The sequence below is a fragment of the Saimiri boliviensis genome, chromosome 3 (genome assembly GCF_048565385.1).
Source record: "Saimiri boliviensis isolate mSaiBol1 chromosome 3, mSaiBol1.pri, whole genome shotgun sequence".
NCBI lineage: Eukaryota > Metazoa > Chordata > Mammalia > Primates > Cebidae > Saimiri > Saimiri boliviensis.
Genome location: NC_133451.1, coordinates 83,956,748 through 83,982,603, shown reverse-complemented (window position 1 = coordinate 83,982,603; position 25,856 = coordinate 83,956,748). Strand labels below are relative to the sequence as shown.

Sequence of the window (25,856 nt, the reverse complement as noted above, 5' to 3'; positions counted from 1 at the left end):
TTGATATTAATATGTACCAAGTATAATAAAATTGGACAACAAATATGCTTAGCTAATAGTTATATAAATTTAATCATATTAAAATTCAAATAACCATTTTAAACATTGTGCTAATGTAAGATATGATTCCCAGTAATTCTTATTATATACACAGAAAACTTAAAGGATGTGCATTTAATTCTAACTTTTATAATAGAAATAATACATCAAATAAAAATAAACATTTTTGTACCTATGCCTTATTTCTGTGTGTGTATATATATGTGCATGTCTGTGTGTATTAATAGACAATGTTTTTGTGTGTGCATAGGTACAGATATATATTTCAGTGACATATTTAAAAGAGATACATCTATTTCAAGGATACACTATATATTTGAAGGATATATATTTATGTATTTCGAATATATATCATGGATATGTATATATATTTCAAGAATATTTATATGTGTGTATATATATGTAAGTCGTGTGTGTATGTGTGTGTGTATGTGTGTGTGTGTGCGCGCGTGTGTGTGTATCTGTATAAGGATAAATTTCCTTTTGCAAATCTTTCCTGATTGTAGACCACAACAAAGGCAAGCAATGTTTTTAACAGAAATAAATTAAGTCCACAAAAATATATTTTAAACAAGTACCTGAACAAAGTCATAGAACTTAACTTCTTACAAATGATAATAATTAGCTGCAATTGATTGATGCATCAATTGCAGCTAATTATTTATGCAAATTACATTCTTTTTGATATAAACAGACAATGAGAGATACTTCAAGTTTATACTTGGTGTTTTCTTCCAAAGGTTGGTAAAAATCCTTTCCAAAAGAACTTCCTGTATAATGCCACTTAGTACACTAGATAATGTAAAAGACTCCTAAGGCTGTCTAGGAAAAATATTAGAAAAATTTTGAAATTAAATTTAGATTTCCTATAAAGGTGGAAATCGGAGTTGGAAGTAGAAGTGAACTGGGAGAAATTTTCTTTTCAACAAATACGTACTTTTCTTCTCTTTCTTCAACACTATCACAACACAATTTTCAGCAAATATATCTATTACTACTAGTTTAAACTATATAAAACTTCCTGTGTGTGTGCTCTTTAAATTTTTTAAGTCAACATTATTTTTAACTGACAAATTGTATACATTTATGGGGTACAATGTGATATTTTGATATTGATATATGTATGCAATATGGAATAATGAACTCAAACAAATTAACATATCATCCGTCACATTACTTATCTTTTTTTGTTGTAAGACATTGGAAATTTAGTTATTTTGAGATACATAATACATTATCATTAATGTATTATTATTGTATTATTAATATATTATTAATGATAATAGTATGAGAATGATATAGTCACTCTGCTGTATAGCAGATCTCAAAACTTATTTCTTCTGCAACTCAAGTTTTATAACCTTGGACCAGCAACAGCCCATCCCTGTGTTCTGTTTCATCTTAACGAATATTTTTATAATTCTAAGAACTTTCATAGATGACATCTAGTCTTGCTGTTTTCCTCAAAATACCGTATATTCTCACTCATAGGCGGGTGTTGAACAATGAGAACATATGGACACAGGGAGGGGAGCACTACACACTGGGGTCCGTTGGGGGGAAATGGGGGAGGGGCGGGGGGGTGGGGAGGTGGGAAGAGATAGCATGGGGAGAAATGACAGGTACAGGTGAGGGGACGGAAGGAAGCAAAGCACACTGCCATGTGTGTACCTATGCAACAATCTTGCATGTTCATCACATGTACCCCAAAACCTAAAATGCAATTAAAAAAATAAAATAAACAAAAAAAAAAAAAAAAAAAAAAGAATCTCAACCACACATTCTCTTAACAAAAGGGCTGTTGGTTCACTGATACTAATTCTGTGTAGTCACTGCAGAATTAAAGACCTGGCGACAGTCCAGGGCGAACTGGCTCCTAAGCAAAGATTCAAGATTTTAGAAAGAATTATTCAGAGCAAGGCTACAGCAACAACTGCACGTCGGCACTTGTGTTTAGAAACTACTAGTTATCTATGCTGATTTGCATTTAATATTTCATTTTAAAAGGCATAAAGCAGTAATTTTTAAATACTTGTTGGATACAAAAAAGTAATATAAAAATAATATAGTATATAGCAATACCTACAGCTGTATGTTTTGTGAATAAAACAATGCATATTAATTTGTTATAAATTTTTAGAATTATAAAAATATTAGTGGCTTTTAGTTGATTTTTTTCACCAAGTAATCATTGAGTTCTTCCTATATTTGTTTACTTTCACCAGCACACCTCTGATAAATGGGATATGCTGACATACAATGAAGTCTAATTATACATTTAAAGCATAGAAATCCATCTCTCTCTGCTCTGGTAGAAGAATAGTGTTCAGAGAAAAAAAGAGGGCAGGGTGAATGCAAACAACAAAAAGAAAGAGGAGAAGCAGATGTAATTAATACAGTACGGTTGATTTTACCCAGCTTTCTTCTCAGTGCTTATACTAGGTGAGTACGACATAGAAGGGTTGAGCTGGCTGTTCCTTCAGGTAGACTATTCCTCTAGTGTGAGTGTCTTGATGTACTGAGGCTGAATCTAGGTTTTACAATGTAGAATATGATTTTTGCACTGCACAACCTCTAAATGAAACTATTCTTATCTAGGGCTCCAGCAATTACAAAGTGGTTTGTTCTTACTGACTGAAGGGATGTCAAGGAATTTTGAAGGAGCACATCACAAAGGAGTTTATGATTAAACACAATTTTCATTTCACCTTCTTTAAGTCTCAAATCTCAAACTCAGACCTCCCTAGATCACCTTATTTAAAATTTCTGATCATAGACTTGATCCTCCCCCATACACTTAGAATTATTCTTTCCCTGTGTTATTTTTCTTTTCTTACATATTTTCCAGTATTATATTCAAGTGCATTATACAATTTGCTTATTTATTTAGCTTACTCATTTTTAAGTATGCCCTCACCAAATGCAAGCTCCATGCAGAAATATTTTTTGTTTGGTTAAAGGATGTATTCTAAGTACCTAGAATGGAGCCTGGCTGCTAGAGGGGACTTAGTCATATCTGTTGAATGAAAGCATGAATAAATTTTCAAAAGCGATGGCCTTAGAACATTACCACTGAATAAGATGTGACTCCATTAAATGTTAATAATCACCTGTGGCAGATGATCAAGTTTCCTACAGGTGTTTTTAAATAATGTTCTTATCTAAAAGTTATCTTTAATGTAATATGAAAAATTATAGTCCATAAGAAAACCTGGAATATATAACTCAATTTTTAAAACTAATTGCTTTTTTAATTTGTGAAAATAAACAGAAATATCTGAGATAAGTAAATATAAACAGATAAAGCATATGTGGGGGAATCATTTTTTTTCTAATAAATGCCAGAATACAATTCATACATGATTAGGAGAAGTACTGAATTTATGAAGATAGAAGTAATAAACAAAAGCAAAACAGAAATTTTAATAAACTGCAGTTTATTAGCAGCATGACAAGAGAGGCTAATTGATAGTTATTCAATTCTTAGAACTGCGCTTAATCCATAGGAAGACATAATATATTAGCACAGCACAAAAAAAAAACTCTTCTGCTCTATCTAATAAAACAATTACAATACAAACTAATCATTTTTATTCCTAACATGAATATGGCATGCTGAACTATTTTCATATTTTTTAGAACTTCCTGCAAACTAACTGCACCAGGAGCACCACCAAAATTAAATCTTAGTAGTAGAGATTGTGAAATACACAGATAATTGCATTGAAAAGTTTTTCAAAGTGTACTTTCATAATGCAAATAGTATTATTTTCATCATGTATAAGTAGAAAACTGTTTTTATAAAGCAAATCTCACCATTCGGAAAGTGTGTTAAAATATTTAAAAAACAGAGGCATGAGCATCCATTAACAAACTGATTTATGCTTTATTCATACATGATTGAGACAAAAAATGTGATACCACAGTTCAGTCCACTTTAAATGGCCAAACTGAAACTCCTAATGATATTTAGACTAACAGTAATTAATAATAATTTAATACTTAATGAAATACCTGATAACTTCAGAAGCCTTAAAGAAAACATTGCAAGTTCAAGACTAATAAAGACCTCTTACTAAATGTTAAGTGTAAATCACAGCTAATGCAAGGAAGAAACTGCTTTCCTTAAAACTTTAGGGCATTTGTGGCTCAGAGAAATGTTTAAATCTGGTGACCATTCCGAGTCACTTTCAGGCATTATCTGAAAAGAAAACTTATACTTAAAGCCAATCAACTAGTCATGTTTTCAAAAATGACCTTCTTCAAAACATAAACTGGAAGTTTAAAAAAAAAAAGCTGTCCATAAAGATGTCAAATTAATGAAAATATATGAATTTTCTCACTGCCATAATACAAGATCTTTAGAATATTTTGACTATTCATTCTCAAAGATTGTAATCAAAATGTTATTTGCAGTAGTTTAAGCTATAAAATATTTACAGACAGCATATATGCTATATTGGAACATCTGTTTATACAGTTGATGTAATTCGATAAAAAACTTCCCTGCCTCTCAATGTAATCTTGTAATGGGCAGCATTGCTACTTGACTGCATCTATTCATCTTCTATCCTGTTTTAATAACACAAGTGTCACCTAAGAAATTATTCTTTGATCTTTCAATAAACTAAGCCTCTGCAGAAAGAGGAAGGTGGAAGAGGTTAAATTGGCATTGATTATTTAAGACACATTCATCATTTATTTAACAATCTCCCTCATCACAAAAACTATTGTGTTTATAGGCCTGTGCTGAAACACTCTTAATTAATTTTTTTTTTAAGTCTTGCCATGTGCATTAGAAGTCAGAGCACATTGTAAACTAACATTAGTTTCATGTCTCCTGACAAATCTGGTGCAGAATAGTAGCTTGTTGTACAAATCTTTAAACTTATTCAAGGCAGTGAATTTTTAATAGATTTTATTATAATTAATGTTTTCTGGGGATTCTTTCTTATCTTAAGCGAAATGTGTACCAACAGTTCTTTTCCCAAGGAAATTATATTAATGATGACATACAGTATCATATTCTGATATTCATACCAATAAAACATGATCCACAATGATCTGTAAAAAACAATTGGTGCTAATGTTGGCAGCTTTAAGAAGAAAATGAGTATAAGAAACATACATAATGTCTGAGATTTCTATGAGATATTTACAATAAACACAATTTGAAAATTATAAATAGATATATGTGTGTATAGAATATTTTTGAAAGTTAAAATAAGGTGAAACTATTTCCTTATGGGGAAAAAGAAAAAAATACTATAAATTGAAGAATAATGATTCTTGTTGCATATAAAATGTTAAAAAATATTTACAAATAAATATTGAAAAATATAGAAAATATGTCCTGGTCATGGAATAAATTGTAGTACTTATGAATCATATATTTCCAGTTATGTAATTCCTCATACTTAAAGCATTTGCTTATTTTTGATTTGTTTATTTAAGTATTTCCATCCACAGTTTTTCACATGCAAAATGCCATAAAGTATAGCATTACAGTTACATGTAGTTGCTTTAATAAGTTTGTATATGCATATTTTAGAAATTTAATTTGCTCATACAAAGCAGATTCTTTAAGGACTCACTGTCAAAAAAGTATTATTCTATAACCTTAATTAAATACAGTAAAATACATTAAACTATCACTGTAACATATGAAACAAGCTAGAAACAATTAAGATTTAATGAAGATTAACCATTATCATGCCTTCATTTTAAATTTTTATTTACATGTTTAGAGAACTAAATGGTATTGATGTAAGAAATATTGTAGAAATAAGAAAATTATGAGGCATGGATAGGCAAATACATAATAGGCTGCTGGTAACTACTGTGTTAGAATAACTGTCCACATATTAGTCATTCCCCAGAGGTGTCATTCATTGCTCAGCAACCCATTCTCACAAGTAGTCTCTAACAGTGTCACATAAAATTGATGGTGTTACATAAAAGTCTTACATTTTATATTTATATTGTCACTTTAAAAGTTCAAATTCAGTCTCCCATTGTTTCTTTAAATTGAATAAAATTGAAAATTAGAATCCAAGTGCATATTTGTTTTCCCTTTTCTGAACACATTATTTTAAATTAAAGACTAGAATCCCCACAAAGGCCATGTGTAGTAAAAAATGGACTTCATTTTTCTAAATTCAGTTGACTTATTTAAAAATTGGGGGCTTTGAAGTAAGTGGATTCTAGTTCAACTTGTAGTCCCTGTGTTGTATGATGTTTTATTGTAAAAACATTTAACGAAAATTATTTTTATTACTCATATTGAACAAACTCTCTGGCTTGCAGATTTATATATACACAGATTATTTATAAAATACATATTGGATTTATATCCTAAGTACTAGCATATAAATATTTTGTATTAAAAAAAATTAGGAGGGGGTGGTGGCTCTCTGTAATCCCAGAACTTTAGGAGGTCAAGGCACACAGATCATTTGAGGTTAGGACTAGCCTTACCAACATGGTGAAACCCAGTCTCTATTAAAAATATAAACACTAGCTAGCTGGCCATGGTGGCAGATGCTTGTCATCCCAGCTACTTGGGATCCTGAGGCAGGAGAATCGCTTGAACCCTGGAGGCAGTGGTTACAGTGAAGCGATATCATGTCACTGCACTCAGCCTGGGCAAGAGTGAGACTCCATATCAAGTAACAACAACAACAACAACAAACTTTTAGACAGGAAAAAAATCCCCTAAAAAAGACAAATATTGAATCACTTGTGGTAAATCCTCTTTAAGTACCATAAAAATTATTTAAAAAAAAATAGATATCAATGTAAGTTAAATAATGTACAACACTGCTAGAAGCATTTTAGTCACAAAACTGAGATCTAGAATTTAGATATATAGAATAAACATATCTTTAAAATAAATGTAATAGAAATAATTTTTAATTCACAGTGTTTAGTGTTCTTTTAATTAAAAAATTAGGTATATAAACATTTGAAATCAACTTGTGCAGTAATTCAAAGCTTTGGTTTACTTCCTACAAGAGAACAGTAGTTTTATATCAATGTACTAATGTAGTTTGCAAGGCAACACAAAAGCAGCATCCATGTCTGTTATGTAACATAAAACCACGTAGATAAACATATAATTTATCATTATCCATTATCATAAAACTTAAAATTATCTCTATTTTATTTTTAGTTATCAGCAAAGTGCTAAGAATAATAATAAATGTTTTTAAATAGAAGAGGGGGTCCTCATATATGTTAGCTACAATGTGAAATTAGGTCCTTTATTTTTTCATCAAGGGGAAGTTTAAAAGTCATGAACTTAGGCAAAATGCAAATTTCTTGGCTATGTTTAAGAAAAAGATGGGTATTTATATAAATGTTTTCCCAAATCACCCTTTTTACTAGATGCAATATTGTATTAAAACATATTTTACAATCCTATTTTGACAGTTCAACAAGTAATTTTCTCTAACAGAAAAATACTAACTTTCAATAAAATTACTTTCTGCTGAAGTCCAAAAGCTAAAACATTATTTTAAATTTTTCTTCAAAGTTGTTTTTGCTTTTAAGTGTCTGCATATAAAAATGATGTGCTTCACCTTTGGTAATTACAAACCTAGTAACTTTATTAAACTATGAATAAATTAATACTTTCTTAAAAATAAATTGCCCTAATTTTCTAATTCACTAATTCGCAAAACTACATCAAAACTGCTGCTTTTTAAAAAATAATAAGACATTGTTATGCTAGTTGGTGCCTGTAATTATCTTTTTTAGTTCCAGAAGGTATTTAGGATTGTTTAAGAGTAAAAGGTGAATGGTGCACTGCTAAATCCGATTACATCAATGTATGGCCACAGAAGCTGCAGAGGTAAATAAGCTGTGGAGGTCTGAATACCAATTATGAAGATAAAAATGGTTTTATAAAGCTACTTACATCATAGCCTAGTTGTTCAGTCTGTGTGGATTTATCTACTCTTGAAGCAAAAGCCTTCTGTAAATGCCGGAATTTTCCCTGCAAAATGAAAACAAAAACAAAAACAAAAACAAAAACACATTGTTGGTGAGGTGTGTACTTCTATACCAATATTCTCCACTTATTAAAATTTGATTAGTGTATAATTCATGTTCTTTTCTGTGTATACACTTTGCTCTGTTAGTGCTCTTAAAATAAGCTTAAATATTTAGAGCTTTAATTTTTAGGTCACAACTGTCCCACCATGGGCACAGTAGAAGAAAACTCTACTATAGGCATCACTGAGTCAGAACAACAGTTCAGCATCACAGTCACAATGTGCTTAAATCCAAGACCAAATTCTTATGCTTTGTTTCCTGATATCTTTTTTAAATAACTTAATTGCTATTATTTCGCTGATCCAGTTTCAGAGCATTTATATTTGAAATAAAATTATTCTCAATAAATGACCCAATGGATTCTATTTACTTTGTTTTAATTTTATTATGCTTCTTCTTTCCAAAAACCTCTACACATTTAGGAATGTCTACTTTAAGGGACTGATACTAATTCAACACCAAGATAATCAGGGAAGGGAAGTAATATATGAAGGGGGTTGGGATTTCATATTTCAAATGTGAAAGTATGATTTCTGAGTAAACTAATTTGACTGCTTCTTGCTGAAACCTTCCCTTCTCATTCCTAAGTATGTCACTGAAAATGAGATCTTGAGTTTAATTATTATGTAATGATTTACTAAGTGCCTCACACAGATGAGAGTGTTTACTCACATGGTCACATTTTATCTTCAAATATTTAATATAAACACCATTCATGTTAAATAAAAACAATACAGTTTAGGAAGTTTAAGTAACTTGAGACAGTTTTCAAATACATTCATATGATTTTACTAGATTGTGTTTTCCACTTGTTTTAATTATTATGTAATGATTTACTATGTTTTAAAGCAAATATATATATAATTTTCTTTTCTTTTCAATGTTTAATAAAATAAAAGACTGTGATTTAATTCCTCCTTTTCCAGGATTGACAATGGTTATCCAGAACCTCATAAGAATTCCAGTTACACAAAACTCCTCCAATCCTCAGCTCCCTTCCTTTCCTGTTCCTTCCCCTTCCCTCTTCTCTTTTTCCCCTTCCTCCCTATTCCTTCATTGCTGGTTGATATTTGCAAGACTATCTGAGATGTTTAAAGAAGTATGTACATAATTTATCTAAATATAATTTAGTTTAACTTACTGAAATACAGAAAAGAAATATTTTATGTTCCATTAATGTCTCATCACTTCTGCTTCCCTAATCGCAAAACATCTAGTGCTGCTAGCCAGCGAAAAATTAAATGTAGATTAGACCATGTAGGAAGATGCTACGTGAGTAAGGTAAAAGGTTTTAATTATTTGAAAAAGATAAGTAAAAATGTGGCCCCATTTTCTAAACTAAATTTCAAATGAGAAAAAACAAATTGTATTTATTTAGATACAGTGATTGGGATGAAGAAAACAGGGGGAGGTAGTAATAGGTAAAGGAGCAATAACACTGTCCATCATTGAAAGTTTGTTTAGGAAAGTTTGATTAGCTACTTTTGAGATAGATTGGAATCATAAGTATGTGAAAAGTAAATTTTTTTGTAAATCTGTAATTATATAAACTTTTGTGTATAGAGTCTATGCACTAATGTAGAGAGCAGTCGAAAACAGCTACAAAATGCTTCCATTATGCCACAGCTCATTTATATGTCAAGGCTTTCATCCTGTGGATAGGAGTTGGAAAATGTTGGTAACTTCTGGATTACTGGTCTGAGTTATAAGACTTAAGAAATTCAAATAACAATAAATAAAATTCAAACAACTTTATTAACCAATAGTATAATCAAAACAATAATAAACAAATAAAAACTTTAAATAAAGAACAGTTATATTTGAAAATCAAAAAAAAAAAACAGACATTTCTGGTGAATGTCATTGTCACTCCCTCTTGCAAGCATTAGTCACAACAACTCGTGTATTTGAATTATTTATTATGGTATTATGTATGTACATGTGTGTCATATTCAAATGCAAAGAATAAAATCTAAGTTTCCTATAGACTTAGGTACAAATAATTAAAAATTAAATATTTTATTTAGTGTAATAAAAGGCAGCAAACATCAAAGTTTATGACAAATGTCTATCACATACAGTTAGAAGACTAAAGAAAGACTACATAGCTTTCAGAATATAATTCTTGTTGGAGATCTTGCATTTCTAAATGGTAGATGGAAACTTATCGACTGATAAATTGAATATGTAATAAAAGAAGTTTTATAGATAGCCAAACAGAAAATGTACCATAAAAGTAGCTATTACTAGAGGGCAGAATTGCAGATAATTTTGATTTCTCATGTAATAAATCTACATACATTAATTTCATTTATATATATATATATATATTTATTACAGATATAGGAAAAAGTATCATCATATTTTCAATTTCACATTGATTTAATGTCGTGATTAAAGTCTTGATTAAAATTATTATCAGTTTATTTCAATTTAGGGAAATTTCACCTTCATGATAGAATTTTATTTGTATTTAATTTTTTATTAAATACATATTGTGTCTATTGCTTAGGGGGCAGGGGTCATGAAGGGAAAAAAAAAATACATTCCATTCTATGAAGAAACTTCCAGTGTGAAAGTCAGAAAAATAAAAGATTATTAGCATTCTACAGGAAAAATACAATTACCACAGAGAGAGCCAGAGATGTATGTATATGGAAAGGGTATTTTGGAGAGGGGACGTACAAAGGAGTTAAATATTTGGAATGCAGAAGCTACTGACATCCCAGCTAAGACCAGAAATATGAATTATTATTAGCCAATTTGAAGTGGAACTGAGTGATACAGAACCTAGGAAAGCAACAGAATTTGCAAATATTTAGAAGTCAGAGAGACCATGACAAAGATATGTATAAACAATTACTACTCCAAAATTGCCTGAGGGGAGCCACTTAAAGGGACAACGTGAAGAATGAGAGTAAAGTGGTAAGTTAATGCCAGAAAGGATAGAATGCTGTGCCCAAAGATTTGAGAGTCAGCTCAATTTTCAAAATATGACTTTATAATTAAAGGTCATAAAATATTTTAACTAAATTATGATGAAACTTATTTAAATATATCCTTCACTTTATATTGTACATAAAAATGGATATACATGTATGTGTACATACAGAGAAAGCAATATGGAGAAGAAAAAGCGTGGAAGTGTGCTGTGCTTTGACCACCAATGAATTTACACTGTGATTTAAAATGGCCCTCTTTCAGTGTTCTCCCAATGTAAGCAGACACAGTAATTCCTTCTTCTATCCTCTCTCAGAGATTTAGTGAAGAATTAAAACCTGCCGGGTGCGGTGGCTCAAGCCTGTAATCCCAGCACTTTGGGAGGATGAGGCAGGTGGATCACGAGGTCAAGAGATCGAGACCATCCTGGTCAACATGGTGAAACCCCGTCTCTACTAAAAATACAAAAAAAAAAAAAAAAAAAAAAAAAAAAATTAGCTGGGTATGGTGGTGCGTGTCTGTAATCCCAGCTACTCAGGAGGCTGAGGCAGGAGAATTGCCTGAACCCAGGAGGCGGAGGTTGCGGTGAGCCGAGATCGCGCCATTGCACTCCAGCCTGGGTAACAAGAGCGAAACTCTTGTCTCCAAAAAAAAAAAAAGAATTAAAACAATTCAATTTGTGGTAGATAAATTTTATAACTAAATCTAACCTCCTGATAAAATATCTAATTGTCTTTAATCTTCCTTTCCATGCAATGACAAAATGCACCCTTTATTTTTTCACATTTACGATTAATAAAACGTGTGCTTAGACAAAGCAAAAAATGAAGGCTAGCATATTATGTAAAAAAGTAAAACTAAAATGAGATGAAAAAGACAGATTTTTGATTTACATTTATTGCTAAATTTAGGTATAATCTGAGTCCTGCATGTGTGGAGGTTTTGAGTTAAATTATATTGCTATATGAATAAAAATATGTTTTTCCTCTCTAAATTTCCAAGTTATTTCATCTGAGATTAAAAGTAATACAATAACATTTGTATAGGTTGGGCACACTGGCTCATGCCTGTAATCCCAGCACATTGGGAGACCAAGGTGGGCAGATAACGAGGTCAAGAGATTGAGACCATCCTGGCCAACAGGGTGAAACCCCATCTCTACTAAAAATATAAAAATTAGCTGGGCATGGTGGTGCATGCCACCAGTTCTAGCTACTCAGGAAGCTGAGGCAAGAGAATTGCTTGAACCCAGGAGGCAGACGTTGCAGTTGCAGTGAGCCGAGATTGTGCCGTTGCACTCCAACCTGGCAACAGAGCCAGACTCTCTCTCTCAAAAAAAAAAAAAAAAAAAGGTAATATAATAACAGCGTATAATAAAAATCAGCAACATAAATGCATGTATGTAAACCTAATAAAATATATAAACTTATTAAGGGTACTAAATTATACTCACATTCCCTTTCCTTCTGTAAGCTTTACCACTTTAATTATTACTACTAATAATAGATGCCATTAGTAGAATGTATGTTATATGCCAGATACTATATCAAGTAATATATATCTATATGAATCCTCTCCAGAACATATAAAAGCTGTGCTTTTGTTCCTTTTACAAAAAACAGCAAACTGATTCTTTTTAAAAATCAGTTGCTAAATTTCATACAAGAGAGTAATTGGCGTAGCCAAGATGAAAAGTTTTTTTTGTTGGTCTCTAAACCCTAGTATAGTATCTCTGTAAAGATACTGTAACTCTTTTAAAAAGCTTACAAATAGTGTTGCTTCCTCTACATCACATATTCAAGGAAACATATAAAATATGTATTTTTAGACTTGCTGCACAGCTAGTAATTACAAATGAAGATAAAACTATTTTTGATGTCTACTTTGTCTATATTTTCTTGCAGACTCAATACTAAGTCCTTTTTTTTTTCTACCATGGAAACAATTTAAGATTACCAATGTATTTCCTGTAAATGCACAAATCCACAGAACATCTACTAATAGAAACGTCATCAGCAATGCATTTTGGAGCACAAGTTTGGAATAAAATGATAAAGTCAACATAGAGTTATAGCACAAAATTGGAAGAAAGAAGTGAACCAAAACTCAATGTTGAAAGGCAGGAAATCCTTTTGATAGCAATGATATTATCAGTTCAAGCAGGGTAATCTAAAAATATATTCTGTTTAAACTGTTAGAATTATTTCTTGGATATATGTAGTGTGTGTGGTGTGTGTGTGTGAGTGTGTGTGTTTTACACACTGGATAATCATAGAAGCTAACTATGACATATCATGTCTATATAAAAATGCTGGTTCCTAATTTTTAAGCTTTTAAAATTTAGTTTTATTACTAAAAAAAAATCTCTTGAATGAGCATGAAAGATACAGCAGGTACCACAGATATCTCCATGTGTTTGCATTTGCATGTGTGTACACTCAAGTACATGCCTCTGAGGAAGCACTGAAGAGGAGGAAATGTGGTAGAGACCAAACCCAAGACAAAGTCACGGCAAAGCCAGTACAACCGGTTTTTAAAATGAAGCCTCAAGTCACTAGGGACATCTAATGTCTTTTACTCCAGCTGCTCCATGCAATAAAACAAGTTAAAATAAAAATACTCAACAATCCCCAAAAATAAGTCCAATTTATCTTAAGTTTCCATTTTAATTAACAACATAAAAGTTGATAAAATTTATCAACAAAAAAGAGATGAACTTTTAAAAACTTGAACATGATGGTCTATGTACAGTAGTTTGCTTTAGAATCTATAATAAAAAGAAATGTACATGCATTAATTAATACAATTAACAGATACTGGTATAGGAAATATATGTGATAGTGAATACACACTTATTGAATATGTACCTTGAGGCTGCAGGAAAGAGAAAACATTTGTGTTGCTATCCAAAATTTGCAAAAGAAAGTTTGGCAAAATATAGGTTTCAGTTAGAAAAAGATTTTTTTTTTTAAATGTAAAAAGAACACCAAGTCTACTTAAAATAGTATAATCCTAAATTTAGATCCTAAGTCATGAATCTAAAGGTAAAGTCTATGGAAAGAGAAATAGTCTAGAAAAACTGACACTGTAAAAGAGGGGAAAAGTTAACTTTTAAAATTGAAAGGTAATATAATTCAACATGAGAAAATTCACAAAGTGTTCTGAGACAAGTTTAAACTAAAAATTGGGTGGGACAAAGAGAATTCGATCATCATCTTGTAATAGACTTCAATGCCAATAATAAATGATTATTTAAATAAAACAAAAGCAAGAGAGACAAAGAATAGAATTTGCTTACTGATGCCAAGGCCAAAGATGAGCTCAAGAATGAAATGGCAACTTTATACAGATAACGTTGATCATTGTCACCAACCTTCAATGAGGGCTTAATAAGGAAATATGTTCTCTTTCCAGGGTCCACAAGGGGGTGTAGAACTTCCCAGAGCCATGCCCCTGCCCTTCCCATCTCTTTCCATCTGGGAGTTTTAAAGGTTTATGTTTAAATTGAGCAGGCGTGAGAACAAACTAAGAGTCAATTACCCCAGTAGAAGTTTAAAGGAACTCCTAACATTGGCCAGAGGTCTTGGAGAAGGTAGGGTTCCTCCGAGATTAAAAGTCCCCTTCTTCCACACCCCTTTGGACCCCATGTTTGGGTCCCCTTCCACGAACACTCCCTTCATGGAAGCCATCTTTCTCTGTCTGTCTTGGATTTCCCCTCTGGAGTCCCCTTCCACACTCCTTGTGGAGGTTTTCTCTTCTTTTTTTTTCTTTTTTCTCTACCTAAATAAAATCACTTTCAGCAGAAACTCTGTTTAAAGTCGGTATTTACTTTTATGAGTGTACAGCACACCTGCTGTGGTCCCCTCTCTAATTCTTAAGAGGGTAGAGACCAAAAACCTGCAACATTCTCTCTGGGGAGCTTTGCCTCCCCAGCACCCCAAAAACCCAGTTACAGAACTGGCAACCACAAAGGGACAAAAAAGTACAGTGTAAAAAAATGCTGAAGACATCAATAGAATTTTGAAGAAGCACAGCCAAACAAATAAAACCTCCCCTCATAGAGCATAAAATTTCTTGGAGCTATCAAGGAAACACTAAACTTTATTAATATTATTTTTTTGTTGTTCTAGAAAATTGCTAACATTAAATAAAGGGAAACTTATAAAAAGAACCCTTATGCAATCATTACCCAGTTTCAACAATGGATATTGGAATTAAATAAGAATCAAGGCTGGCTCTCTCCACATTGCTAAGTTCCTGCAGAGAATTCTAGGGAGTACAAAGAAATCTGGAATTGGAATGCGGCTTTTTAAGTAATTAGCAAAGTTTATTTTCCAAGATAAGAAGTTAGAACATATTTTATTCCATGGTTTTTAAAGCTTTATTTGTAATTTCAACATTTAGACTTACATTCTGTGAGCCTTCATTCATATTCTTGGCCTGGAACTCACAAGTGTTAGTACCTGGCCTGTTACTGAGATGTTTTCAGTTTTTGGCTCCCCATACCTCAGGAAAAGCAATGTGAGGTTTTAAAAAACTGCAGAAAATGACAAAGGGACAGGAAACTGATTTCATGTTTGTATGTTTAAAAATTGGGTCAAGACTCTAAACACAGAAAGAAAGGAATATCAGTAAATCAATAATACAACATCTGGATGACATATTTATTTTTATTCAGCCTTATGCTACCTGAACTAGAAAACTAACTGACATCCTTCACTGCAACCACATTGAGAGTACATTGCAGGTGATTTCTACAAGAAATAAGAGGGCTTACATAATTAAACAGTATACTTTATATTTATGGAATTGAATATCTGTAGGAGACTGTACGAAGTAAAAATATGACTAGATTTAAGAAGAACTTGGGTGATTTCATTTATGAATGAGATAGACTGATAAAAAATATGAATTGGAAAAGTGAGTATCTATAGAGATTGAAATAATTAGGAATACTTGTACCCAGATAACTGTGTGCCATATTCCAGATGTAAACCCTATGCAGTTTTGTTTTACTTTTGTTTTTAATGAGAATTATGGTTTGATTCCGTGTCCCCACACAAATCCCATGTTGAATTATAATCTCTATGTGTCAGGGGAGGGCCCTGGTCAGAGGTGATTGAATCATGGGGGTAGACCTCCCCCTTGCTGTTTTCTTGATAGTGAGTTCTGTTGTTTAAAAGTGTGGCCCTTGCCCCTTTGCTTCCTCTCTCCTTCTCTCTCTCTCTCTGGCCATTGTGCGAAGATGCTTGCTTCCCCTTCTCCTTCCATCATGATTTTAAGTTTCCTGAGACCTCCCAGTCATGCCTCCTGTTAAGACTATGGAACTGTGAGTAAATTAAACTTCTTTTCTTCACAAATTACCCAGTCTCAGGTAGTTCTTTATAGTAGTCTGAAAATGAACTAATACAATATGAGTTGAATTAAGATTTCTATTTCAATTCCAACATTCCTAGCTTCCAGATTTTTTTTCAAAAAGTATATTGCACTATATATAAACACAGGCAAAGTTTCACTAATGATGGATTATACAACTATATATTTGATTTCTTTAGTATTTATGACAGGCTAATCCATTTATTCTAGTTTAATACTCTTATCAGTAAGGTAAAGCTAATTAAGAAAGGCCTCATAAAGAGGGACATAAAAGAGGTAGCTTTGAGTTAGATCCCTCAGAAGGTAAGAACATGAATTTCCAGGGTAAAAACAGTGGGTATTTAGTGACTGAACAGGAAAGGCATGATGGAAACTCTGATTGGAAATTTCACCTAAATTGTTTTGGCTCTGCCCCTCCACATTCAAAACATTAGTTAATTACATCTCTAAAATGTATTTCACAATCGCTTCTTTTTGGATGTGCTGCCTCTACCCCAGCCTACTACCTAGGGTGCACAGGGGAGTAGAGTATAGATGTGTGCTGGGTGTGTACAAGCCACCACCACCTTTTATTCTAATGGCCTCAGTACTGTCTGAAACAGTGTACCCCCCTAATTCATGTTTACTTGGAGCATGTGAATGTGACTTTATTTGGAAAGAGGGTCTTTGCAGATGTAATCAAGTTAAAAAGAGATTATACTTAATAAGAATGGGCCACAAATCCAGTATAAGTGTTCTTTATAAGAGGGACATTTGGATACAGCTACACAGATACACAGAAGAGAAGGTCATGTGAAGACAGGAAAAAACTGGAAACTGTAGATCCATCTACAAGCTAAGTAACTTCAAAAATTGCCAGCAACCACTCGAAGCTAAAAGAGGTCAAGAAGAATCCTCTTCTAGAGCCCTCAGATGTAATATGGCTCTGCCCACACCTTGATTTCAGATTTATGGTCTCAAGAAAGATTTGTGAGAAAATAAATTTCAATTATTTTAAGTCAGCCAGTGTGTGGTTCTTTGTTACAGAAGCCACAGGAAACTAATACAGCCTCCTAACTCATTTTCCTGTCTTCAACCATACCTTCACTCCATAGTTTCTGTAAATAATAGCAGAATAAAATGAAAACATAATTTGGATCACATCAGTCTCCTGCTTGAACATATAGTTTTCCATTTCAATAGGGTAGTCATGAGGCACAGGTAACAAACGAGCACCTGAAATGCAGCTACTGTAAACTGAGATGTTTGTATCAAATACACACTGGATTTCAAAACATTCAGTATACAAAAATCTCATTAATAAAATATCTATGAATATTTTTATATTTATTTCATTTTAAAATCATGATTTTGAATATATTAAGTAAAATGTATTTGGCATACTAAATTACACAAAAGACTACCATTTGCTTGTTTTATACTCCTATTGCAGCATTCTGGTTTATATAATAAAAACTAAGCTTTTTACCATGATGTACAGCCACTGCCTTACCCCGCCCTTATATATTATGCTACCTTCATCTCATATTAATACAACTCTTTCACTTGCAAACGTGACTCTCCTCACACTCATTTTCTTTCAGTTGCTTCAAAGGATCAAGATTTTTACTACTTGAGGAAATTTTAACATACTGTTCCCTCCATCTGGAATCTTCTGCATATTATGTGTCACTGCCTTACAGATATTCTTTTTAAAGTAGATTCTTATCTCCAAGTGATTTTCTGACTTAATATATTTTTGGCTAAATGTCATTTTGACTGACAATTATTTCCTTTATTTGCTGTTTGCCTATATTTGGTCTGTCTTCTGCATTAGTATTTAAGTTCCTTACAGCAGGGACCATGTCTACTTAGAACCATATTGGCTCCACACTTCCTTATATGCTTTTGGGCACACTCTAGATACTCAATATTATTTTTAATAAATGAAGAAGTGGATGGATGAGAGAATATGCAAAAGGCTTGAGTGGCATCAGAGATCATCTTTGAACTTGACATTCGCAGAAGCATTTGCTATTGGAAGTTAATATTGATGACATGACAAGTCCAGCAAAATTTCTGGCATTTATATCATATATAAATTTAAGTAGGGAAAGATTGGAAACAAAATATGAACTAAGAGCTCGTTCCAGTAATTCTAGCCTGTAAAGATACTTTCAGATAAGACCAAAAAAAGGAAGAAAAAAAAAACAGTACAAAGAGAAAAGTGAGAATATTAAAGACTGGGTAAAAATCCAGTATGTCTGAGAAATGGATACTGCAGCATCATGTGAGAAACTTTTTTAATGCACAGATTAGAATGTCTTTTTTAAAAAGATAATCTTGTATACTCTAATTTCACTATTGCCTGAATTTTTCATTGTGAGTGAAAAATTAATGAGGTGATTCATTCAATGAAGGTAATTAGGAGCAAAAAATAATGAAAACAGACATATCCTCTAGAGGAAATAGGTCTAGAAGAATTTTTTGACTCATCAAGTCCCAAACGTTCCCTCACTAGCAGCATCCTGGTCTAAACACACACATTCTGTTTGTAACTGTGACTCTGCATTCCCCTGGCCCGTATTTGCATGAGGGAGTTTCTGCTCTACCTCTCTCTCTCTCACTTTTCTTGACCTATAAACTGTTAGATGAACTTAGGATAAAGAAACATATTCTGCTTCTTATTGATATGATCTGTCCACAGGATAAAATTTCAACTTGTCTAGGCATAAACTTACAGATTCTTGCCCTGCGTTAAAGGTCTGCAATTTTCCCTTTGTGTCAGCAACTCTAGTAGGTTACTTCAGTTCAGAGAAGAAGGTACTAGAAGCTTATATGGCTGCATTCCAATACAAGTTAGGATAGCATTGCATTATAGTTCAATGTCTCTCAATAATCTATTTTGCAATTTATTGCCCCCCCTTAAGCCTCAAGACACATGCACATGCACACACACACACACACACACACACACACACAAACATTTGCACACAGAATTAATTTGGAATAATATGATTTGAATATAGGCATTGCAAAGATTTAGGAGAGTTAAAATAGCATTGACTAATACAACAATTATAAATCCTTAATTCAACCTTGAAAATTGTTCTTATTAAGAAAGCTTCCATCACTAAAAACAGAAACATGTTTCTGTTTTTATATTGAGATTGACATCTTGAATATTGAGATTGACATCTTGAATATGACAAAGATTTCTCAAGCTTTAATTTGCTTGATATTTTTATTGAGGAAGATCAGCATATAATACCCTGCCCACTTAAACACTATGATTTAAAAGTGAGATTACTATTTTAAAGAAAATATTCCTTTTTTAGGAGATTGCGAGCATTTCCTGGTTTTGATTTACTTTCAATGTGTATAAAAATCCATATGGTAAACGATGAAGTGACACAAAAGTCTCCAAGACAGTCATTCATTAACAGTAATATGCTGATGACAGCATTCCAGAAACACAAGGGTAAGGGAGACAAGAAGAAGATCACTAAACACTTGCAGAGTCAGCACAGCATTACAGGTTGACAATCAGCTAGAAAACAATTGATGTCATGAATCAAACTTCACCAGACAAACTGTATACACACATCCAACTTCACTGACAAACTCAGGAAATTCCGAGTGCCATGAAAGGCATTATCCTTCAATTTTCCTTCAGCACAGTCATAGGCAAAAATTAAAAATAAAATCTCATATAATCTGAGTAGCAAAATATAATAAGAAAGAAAACCTGAAGAGATTATATGTGACTAGAGAAATTATTCAGTTGCTTTAGGTGTCTGTTTATGCATCTTTTAAATAGAAATGGTAGGAAAAGACATTTAAAGCTGAACTTAATTGATTCCAACAAATATTTAATGAGTATCTCTAATTTATTAATTCATTCATCAATAATGATAGTACATTTAACTATGCAAATTAAACTGTGCTCATTTTTTCTCTTTGTGTAATTAGAACTCAAAATTGTATATTTAAATATGCATTGTATTATGTTGTTTATTTACAAACAAAACCAGTTATATGACATTTTGGTTAATTATTCACAGTGAGCTCTTTCTGAGTCCAGCTCCTGAGTAGGACACAATGCCACTCTGCAGCTAGCAGAAGAGGTGCAGACTCTGTGCAAAATAGAGTGGGATGTATAGACAGCAGCACACAATGCTCTCATTAAATAGAGAGTGGTAAGCAAAAGGTCATTATTCTCGCTATTTCACTGCTTCTAGTTCATAAGAGAGATAGACTTCCAAAAAGCAAATGTATTAATAGGTAAAAAAAATGACCAGTTTTTATAAGTGATATAAAGCGAAGTTAGGAGAGAGAATAACATAAAGATGCCATTTCTATTTGACACTCAGGATGGGCCTTACTGAAAAAATGACATTTAAGGTTACAGGTCAAGGACACAGCCAGGCAGTAAGCAAGGGAGTGTTTCAGAGAGAAAAACTGGATAAAGCTCAGGAGGAGTTGGGGAAGAATGTATGCATTTTTTCTCAAGAAACTAATACATATATATATATATATATATATATATATATATATATATATATATATATAGTGTGTGAGTAGAACTTAGTCAGCAAGGAGAATATTGGACCAAATGGGAAGCTAGGTGGTGACATTCCTGATATGAGAAACCCTTCCAGAGGAGCAGGTTCAATTGGAAATGGGTTGAATGGATGATAAAGAAGCAGGGTGAACTGAAAAGAAGGGTGAACAGTAGATAGTGAGCATACTGAAAAGTGTGATAACTGTAAAACATCCAAGCAGGTATGTAGTGAGATACATCATGTAAGAGGGTTTAGCTGATGAAAACTATAAATACTGCCAGCATCTGGGCTAAGAACACAAGGAATCTTTACATGAATGCATTCATTATTCAGACAGTTGCCAACATGCTGCTTTTCTGATCAGGTCCCCTTACTGCTCCCGTCACACATGCATACTTCCCTGTGAACATCTCCTTCCTCCACTCAAGGCACATGGCTAATGCCAGAGCTTTCAGACACTATAATATGATCACACTGTCATGGGTCATTGATTTTCAGGGAACAGATCCTCTTCCAAAGCTAGAATAGGAAACTTTTCTGGTAATTATGGTATAAGGAATAGAAAGAAAATTAGTATTTTTTGTGGTGCCTAAGTCAAAAGTAAAAAAGTTTGAAAGCAAGCAATGGTTAAGTTTATCCTTCAGTAGACCAGAAAAATAGCAGGGGTTTGTCTCTACAAAGAAAAAAAAAAAAAAAAGGAAGTAGAAGAAGACAAAATCATGGAACAGAACAAACGACTGCAGACAGTGAAAGTTAGTATCAATTTTGTTAATTACAGTTGGTATTGGCACTGGGTCTCAGTCCTGTCCTTGGTTTGATGAGTTATCCCTATAGTCTTTAGACAAATTTCCATTTAATTTAAGATAAATCAAATTGTCTTTCTGAAAATTATCATCAAAAGAAACCTAGTCAAGAAAAAGGGAATACCAAGATCAAGAGTCAAAGAAAGATAAAACCTATTCAAAACAAATAAACATGTAAAAAAAAAAAAAAAAAAACAACAACTCAGTAAATAGTGTTAGGATCATAAGTTGTCATTTTCAGGTACAGTTTTCCTTCCTGTCAAAACATTATTAACTTTTTGCTTTTAAATAAATTATTAGGAATTTTAAAAGTCAATAGTAAAACTGTAAATATAAAAGGTAAAAATCCATGTATATCTATGTTTATTACTTTCAGGTTGGTTATTATACTTGCCTATCTTACCTTTTATCTTTCTTTTTTTTTCTAAGACAAAGTCTCACTCTGTCACCCAGGCTGGCATGCAGTGGTGCTATCTCGGCTCACTGCAACCTCAGCAGGTTCAAGTGATTCTCCTGCCTCAGCCTCCTGGGTAGCCGGGATTACAGGTGCCTGCCATGGTGCCCGGCTAATTTTTGTATTTTTAGTAGAGACAGAGTTTCACCATCTCAGCCAGGCTGGTCTTAAATTCCTGACCATGTGAGCCAACAGCCTCACCCTCCCAAAGTCCTGGGATTACAGGCATGAGCCACTGTGCCCAGCCTTATCTTAGGTATTTTAAATCACGGTACCTACATATTATTTTGTACTCAGTTTTTTTTTTCCTATTGTGTCATATATGTTTCAATTTCAAATAATATTGAAAGTAACTATTTTAAAACTAAACAATATATTATAGACACAAATTTATTTAGTATAGATGCAAATTTTCAAGTATCCTCACACAAAGCTTATAATAAGTACAGAAAATTAGAAGTGAAAATAATTTTCTTCTCCTTCTACCTCAGTCCCATTTACATATACTTTTAACTGTGAATTTTAAAAATAACTTCCTTTATTCCTTGATTCATCACATGTAGACACCACTAATTCACCAATAAAAATTGTGAGGAAGTAACAAATTTTCTTCATCCCCCCTTTTCATTTTCCTTTGCCTTCCAATTTTCATTGACTATGTAATTATTAACAGTATAGTTTTTCATTTTTCTAACAGTCGCTAATATTTTAAGTGATCTGTTAAAATATCTTTTTCTTGATATGTCAAATTTAGGTAACATCCACTAGTCCTGTAATATGAAAGCTTGGCCTGCCTTTGCCTCTCTTTCTCATTCTATTTTCAATTTTCACTTATTATTACATTTTAAATTGTTAAATGCAATTAAATTGTTTTATAATTATAATGAGTCTTCAATTCTTTGTCTACAGGTATATTTTATATATAAGGAAAAAGAGATATTTTTAGAGTTGTTTCCAAGATGGCTGATTAGGGAACATTGAATGCCAATTCTCAGAAAGAAGACCAAAGTTACTGGCAAATGGTTTTGTTTTTAACAGAAAAACGAGAACAAAAGAGAGACAGGACCCATCACTGTGCCCTTGGGAAGAAGCTGGGGTCCAGACAAGAAAAACAGCAAGAGTACAGTGGAAAATGACCCTGAGGAATATCATGCCTGGTTGAAAGGGCAGGTGGGAGTGCTCCTCTCCTGCCCTGACCCCTCCAGCAATCTCCTGACCAACAAACTGTTAGAGAGCCCCTCTGCACACCTGTCTCAGGGCAATACTGTCAATGGTGGTTTAGGAACTTCCTGGAGACAGAGAAGCAGGTAGCCATTGTGTGCAGGCAAGCCCACATTCCCTTCAGACGCAAATTTAGACGGCAAGCACCATACCAGCTATATGTCAGCTGTGAGCCACTGCCACGGCTGGCAAATCTCTGCCCTTGACTTACTGAGCTATCAAATCCTCCACAAAGGTAACCAGCAGCTCACTTTAACTTTGCCAAGCATAGGTGACCAGTGCAGGACTTCTGAAGATCTTACCCTCACCATGAGCCACCGCTAAAGCAGGGAAGAACAAAGCTTGTCAAACCCCCTGAAGACAAAGGAAACATGGATGTGGTGCAGTTAGTAACAGCCTGCAATGATCATGGAGCGGGAGTCATCTCCTGTTCCTGACAATCCACTGTTGGAGATGTAGCAGTAGTTCTCTCCACTGGGGGCAGGTGTCTGCACACCAGAAAAAAACACTGCTTGCACTTTTCATGGTGTTTTCACCCCAATAAAAGTGAGTCTACAGCCCTTGGGCTTTCACAAAGGGCAGGGCCCAAGTCCACCTACCTACACAGAGTGGCAGTGTCTCAGAAATGGAAGACAGGTAAGTCTCAGAGTTGTTTGCTATGGATTGGGGGAAGAGTCTAATTTAAGAACAGAGTTTCTTTGTTAGTTTTCTGCTTTGATGATTGGTTTTGGGAAGTCAATGGGGTGTTGGAAGTTCCCCACCCCTACTGGATACCTGTCTATCTCTTGGTCTAGTAGCATTCGTTTTGTAAATCTGTGTGCTTTGATGTTAGATGTGTGTATATTTAGGATAGTTAAATCTTTTTGAATTGAACATTCAAGAAGCATTTAACATTTAACTTTTTAGCATTTCATAGTGCCCTACTTTGACTCTCTAGATTCATTTGTGCTGTTTTTTGATTTTGTTTTGTCTTTATTTCTTCTCTTTTCTTTTGCTTTTATGGAGACAAACTGCTATTTCTCTGGTCTGTATGAGCATAAACTTAACCATTCATTGCTTGCTCTCAATCTTTTTTTACTTTTGACTTACGTACCACAAAAAATATTAACTTATTTTCCTTTCACTCCTCATACCAAAATTGCCAGAAAAGTTTCCTAGTCTTACTTGGGAAGAGCATCTGCTCCCTGAAAATCAATGAACCATGACAGTGTAATGATACTATGGTTCCTGAAAGCTCTGGCAGTAGCCATGTGCCTTGAATAGAGGAGGGTGTTTATTTTCCATTTACTTGTTGGTTTTGGTATTGATTCCTCATTTTACTGCATTGTGGTCTCTATTTTCTGATTACATGATTTTATACATAGAAAACCCTAAAAATTCCTCAAAAAAAAAAAATGCCTAGACCTGATCAATGAATAAAATAAAGTTCCAGATACAAAATTAATGTAACAAAAATCAGTGGTATTTCTATACATCAACATTATTCAAGCTGACAATCAAATAAAGAACTCACTCCCATTTATAATTGCCACATACACAAAATAAAATACCTAGAAATACATTTTATTTTACCAAGGAGGTGAAGCATCTCTACAACAAGAACTATAATATACTGGTGAAAAAATCATCAATTACACAAACAAATAGAAAAACATGATATGTTCATAGATAGAACAAACCAATATTGTTAAAATGACTATACATCCCAAAACAATCTAAAGATTCAGATAAATTCCTATCAAATACCCAGTGTCATTTTTTACAGAATTAGAACAATCAATGCTAAAAATCACATGAACCAGAGAGGGTCTAAATACCCTAAGCAATCATAAGCATTAAGAACAGAGCCAGAGACAGTACGTTATACAACTTCAAACTATACTAAAAGGCTATAATAACCAAGACAGTATGGTACTGGTATAAAAATAGACACATAGATCAGTGGAACAGAATAGAGAACCCAGAAAAAACCCACATATCTACAACGAACTGGTCTTCAACCAACTCAACAAAAATAAACAATGGGGAAAGTACTCCTTTATCAATAAATGAGGCTAGGAGAAGTGACTAGCTTTATACAGATGAAGTAAACTGGACCCTTACCTCTAACTATATTACAAAAATTAACTCAAGATGGATTAAAGATTTAGGGGTGGGGGTAGTGGCTCACATCTGTAATCCCATCACTTTGGGAGGCAAAGGTGGGCGGATCACCTGAGGTCAGGAGTTTGACAGCAACCTGGCCAACATGGGGAAACTCTGTCTCTAATAAAATATGGAAAAAAAAAAAATTAGCCAGACATGGTGGCGGGCACCTGTAATCCCAGCTACTCAGGAAACTGAGGCAGGAGAATTTGCTTGAACTTGGGTGGTGGAGTTTGCAGTGAGCTGAGATCACACCAT

The 25,856-nt window shown here is 33.2% G+C and overlaps 1 protein-coding gene across 3 annotated transcripts in view; it reads right to left on the bottom strand.

Moving 5' to 3' along the window:
* Window positions 1-25,856, bottom strand: part of CCSER1 (coiled-coil serine rich protein 1) — a 1,354,615-nt gene that overhangs the window by 609,730 nt on the left and 719,029 nt on the right. For all 3 annotated transcript variants that reach the window (XM_039468593.2, XM_074396448.1, XM_039468594.2), the window contains exon 9: window positions 7,979-8,056. In XM_039468593.2, the coding sequence (XP_039324527.1) occupies window positions 7,979-8,056 (78 nt within the window). The remainder of the gene's footprint in view (window positions 1-7,978; window positions 8,057-25,856) is intronic.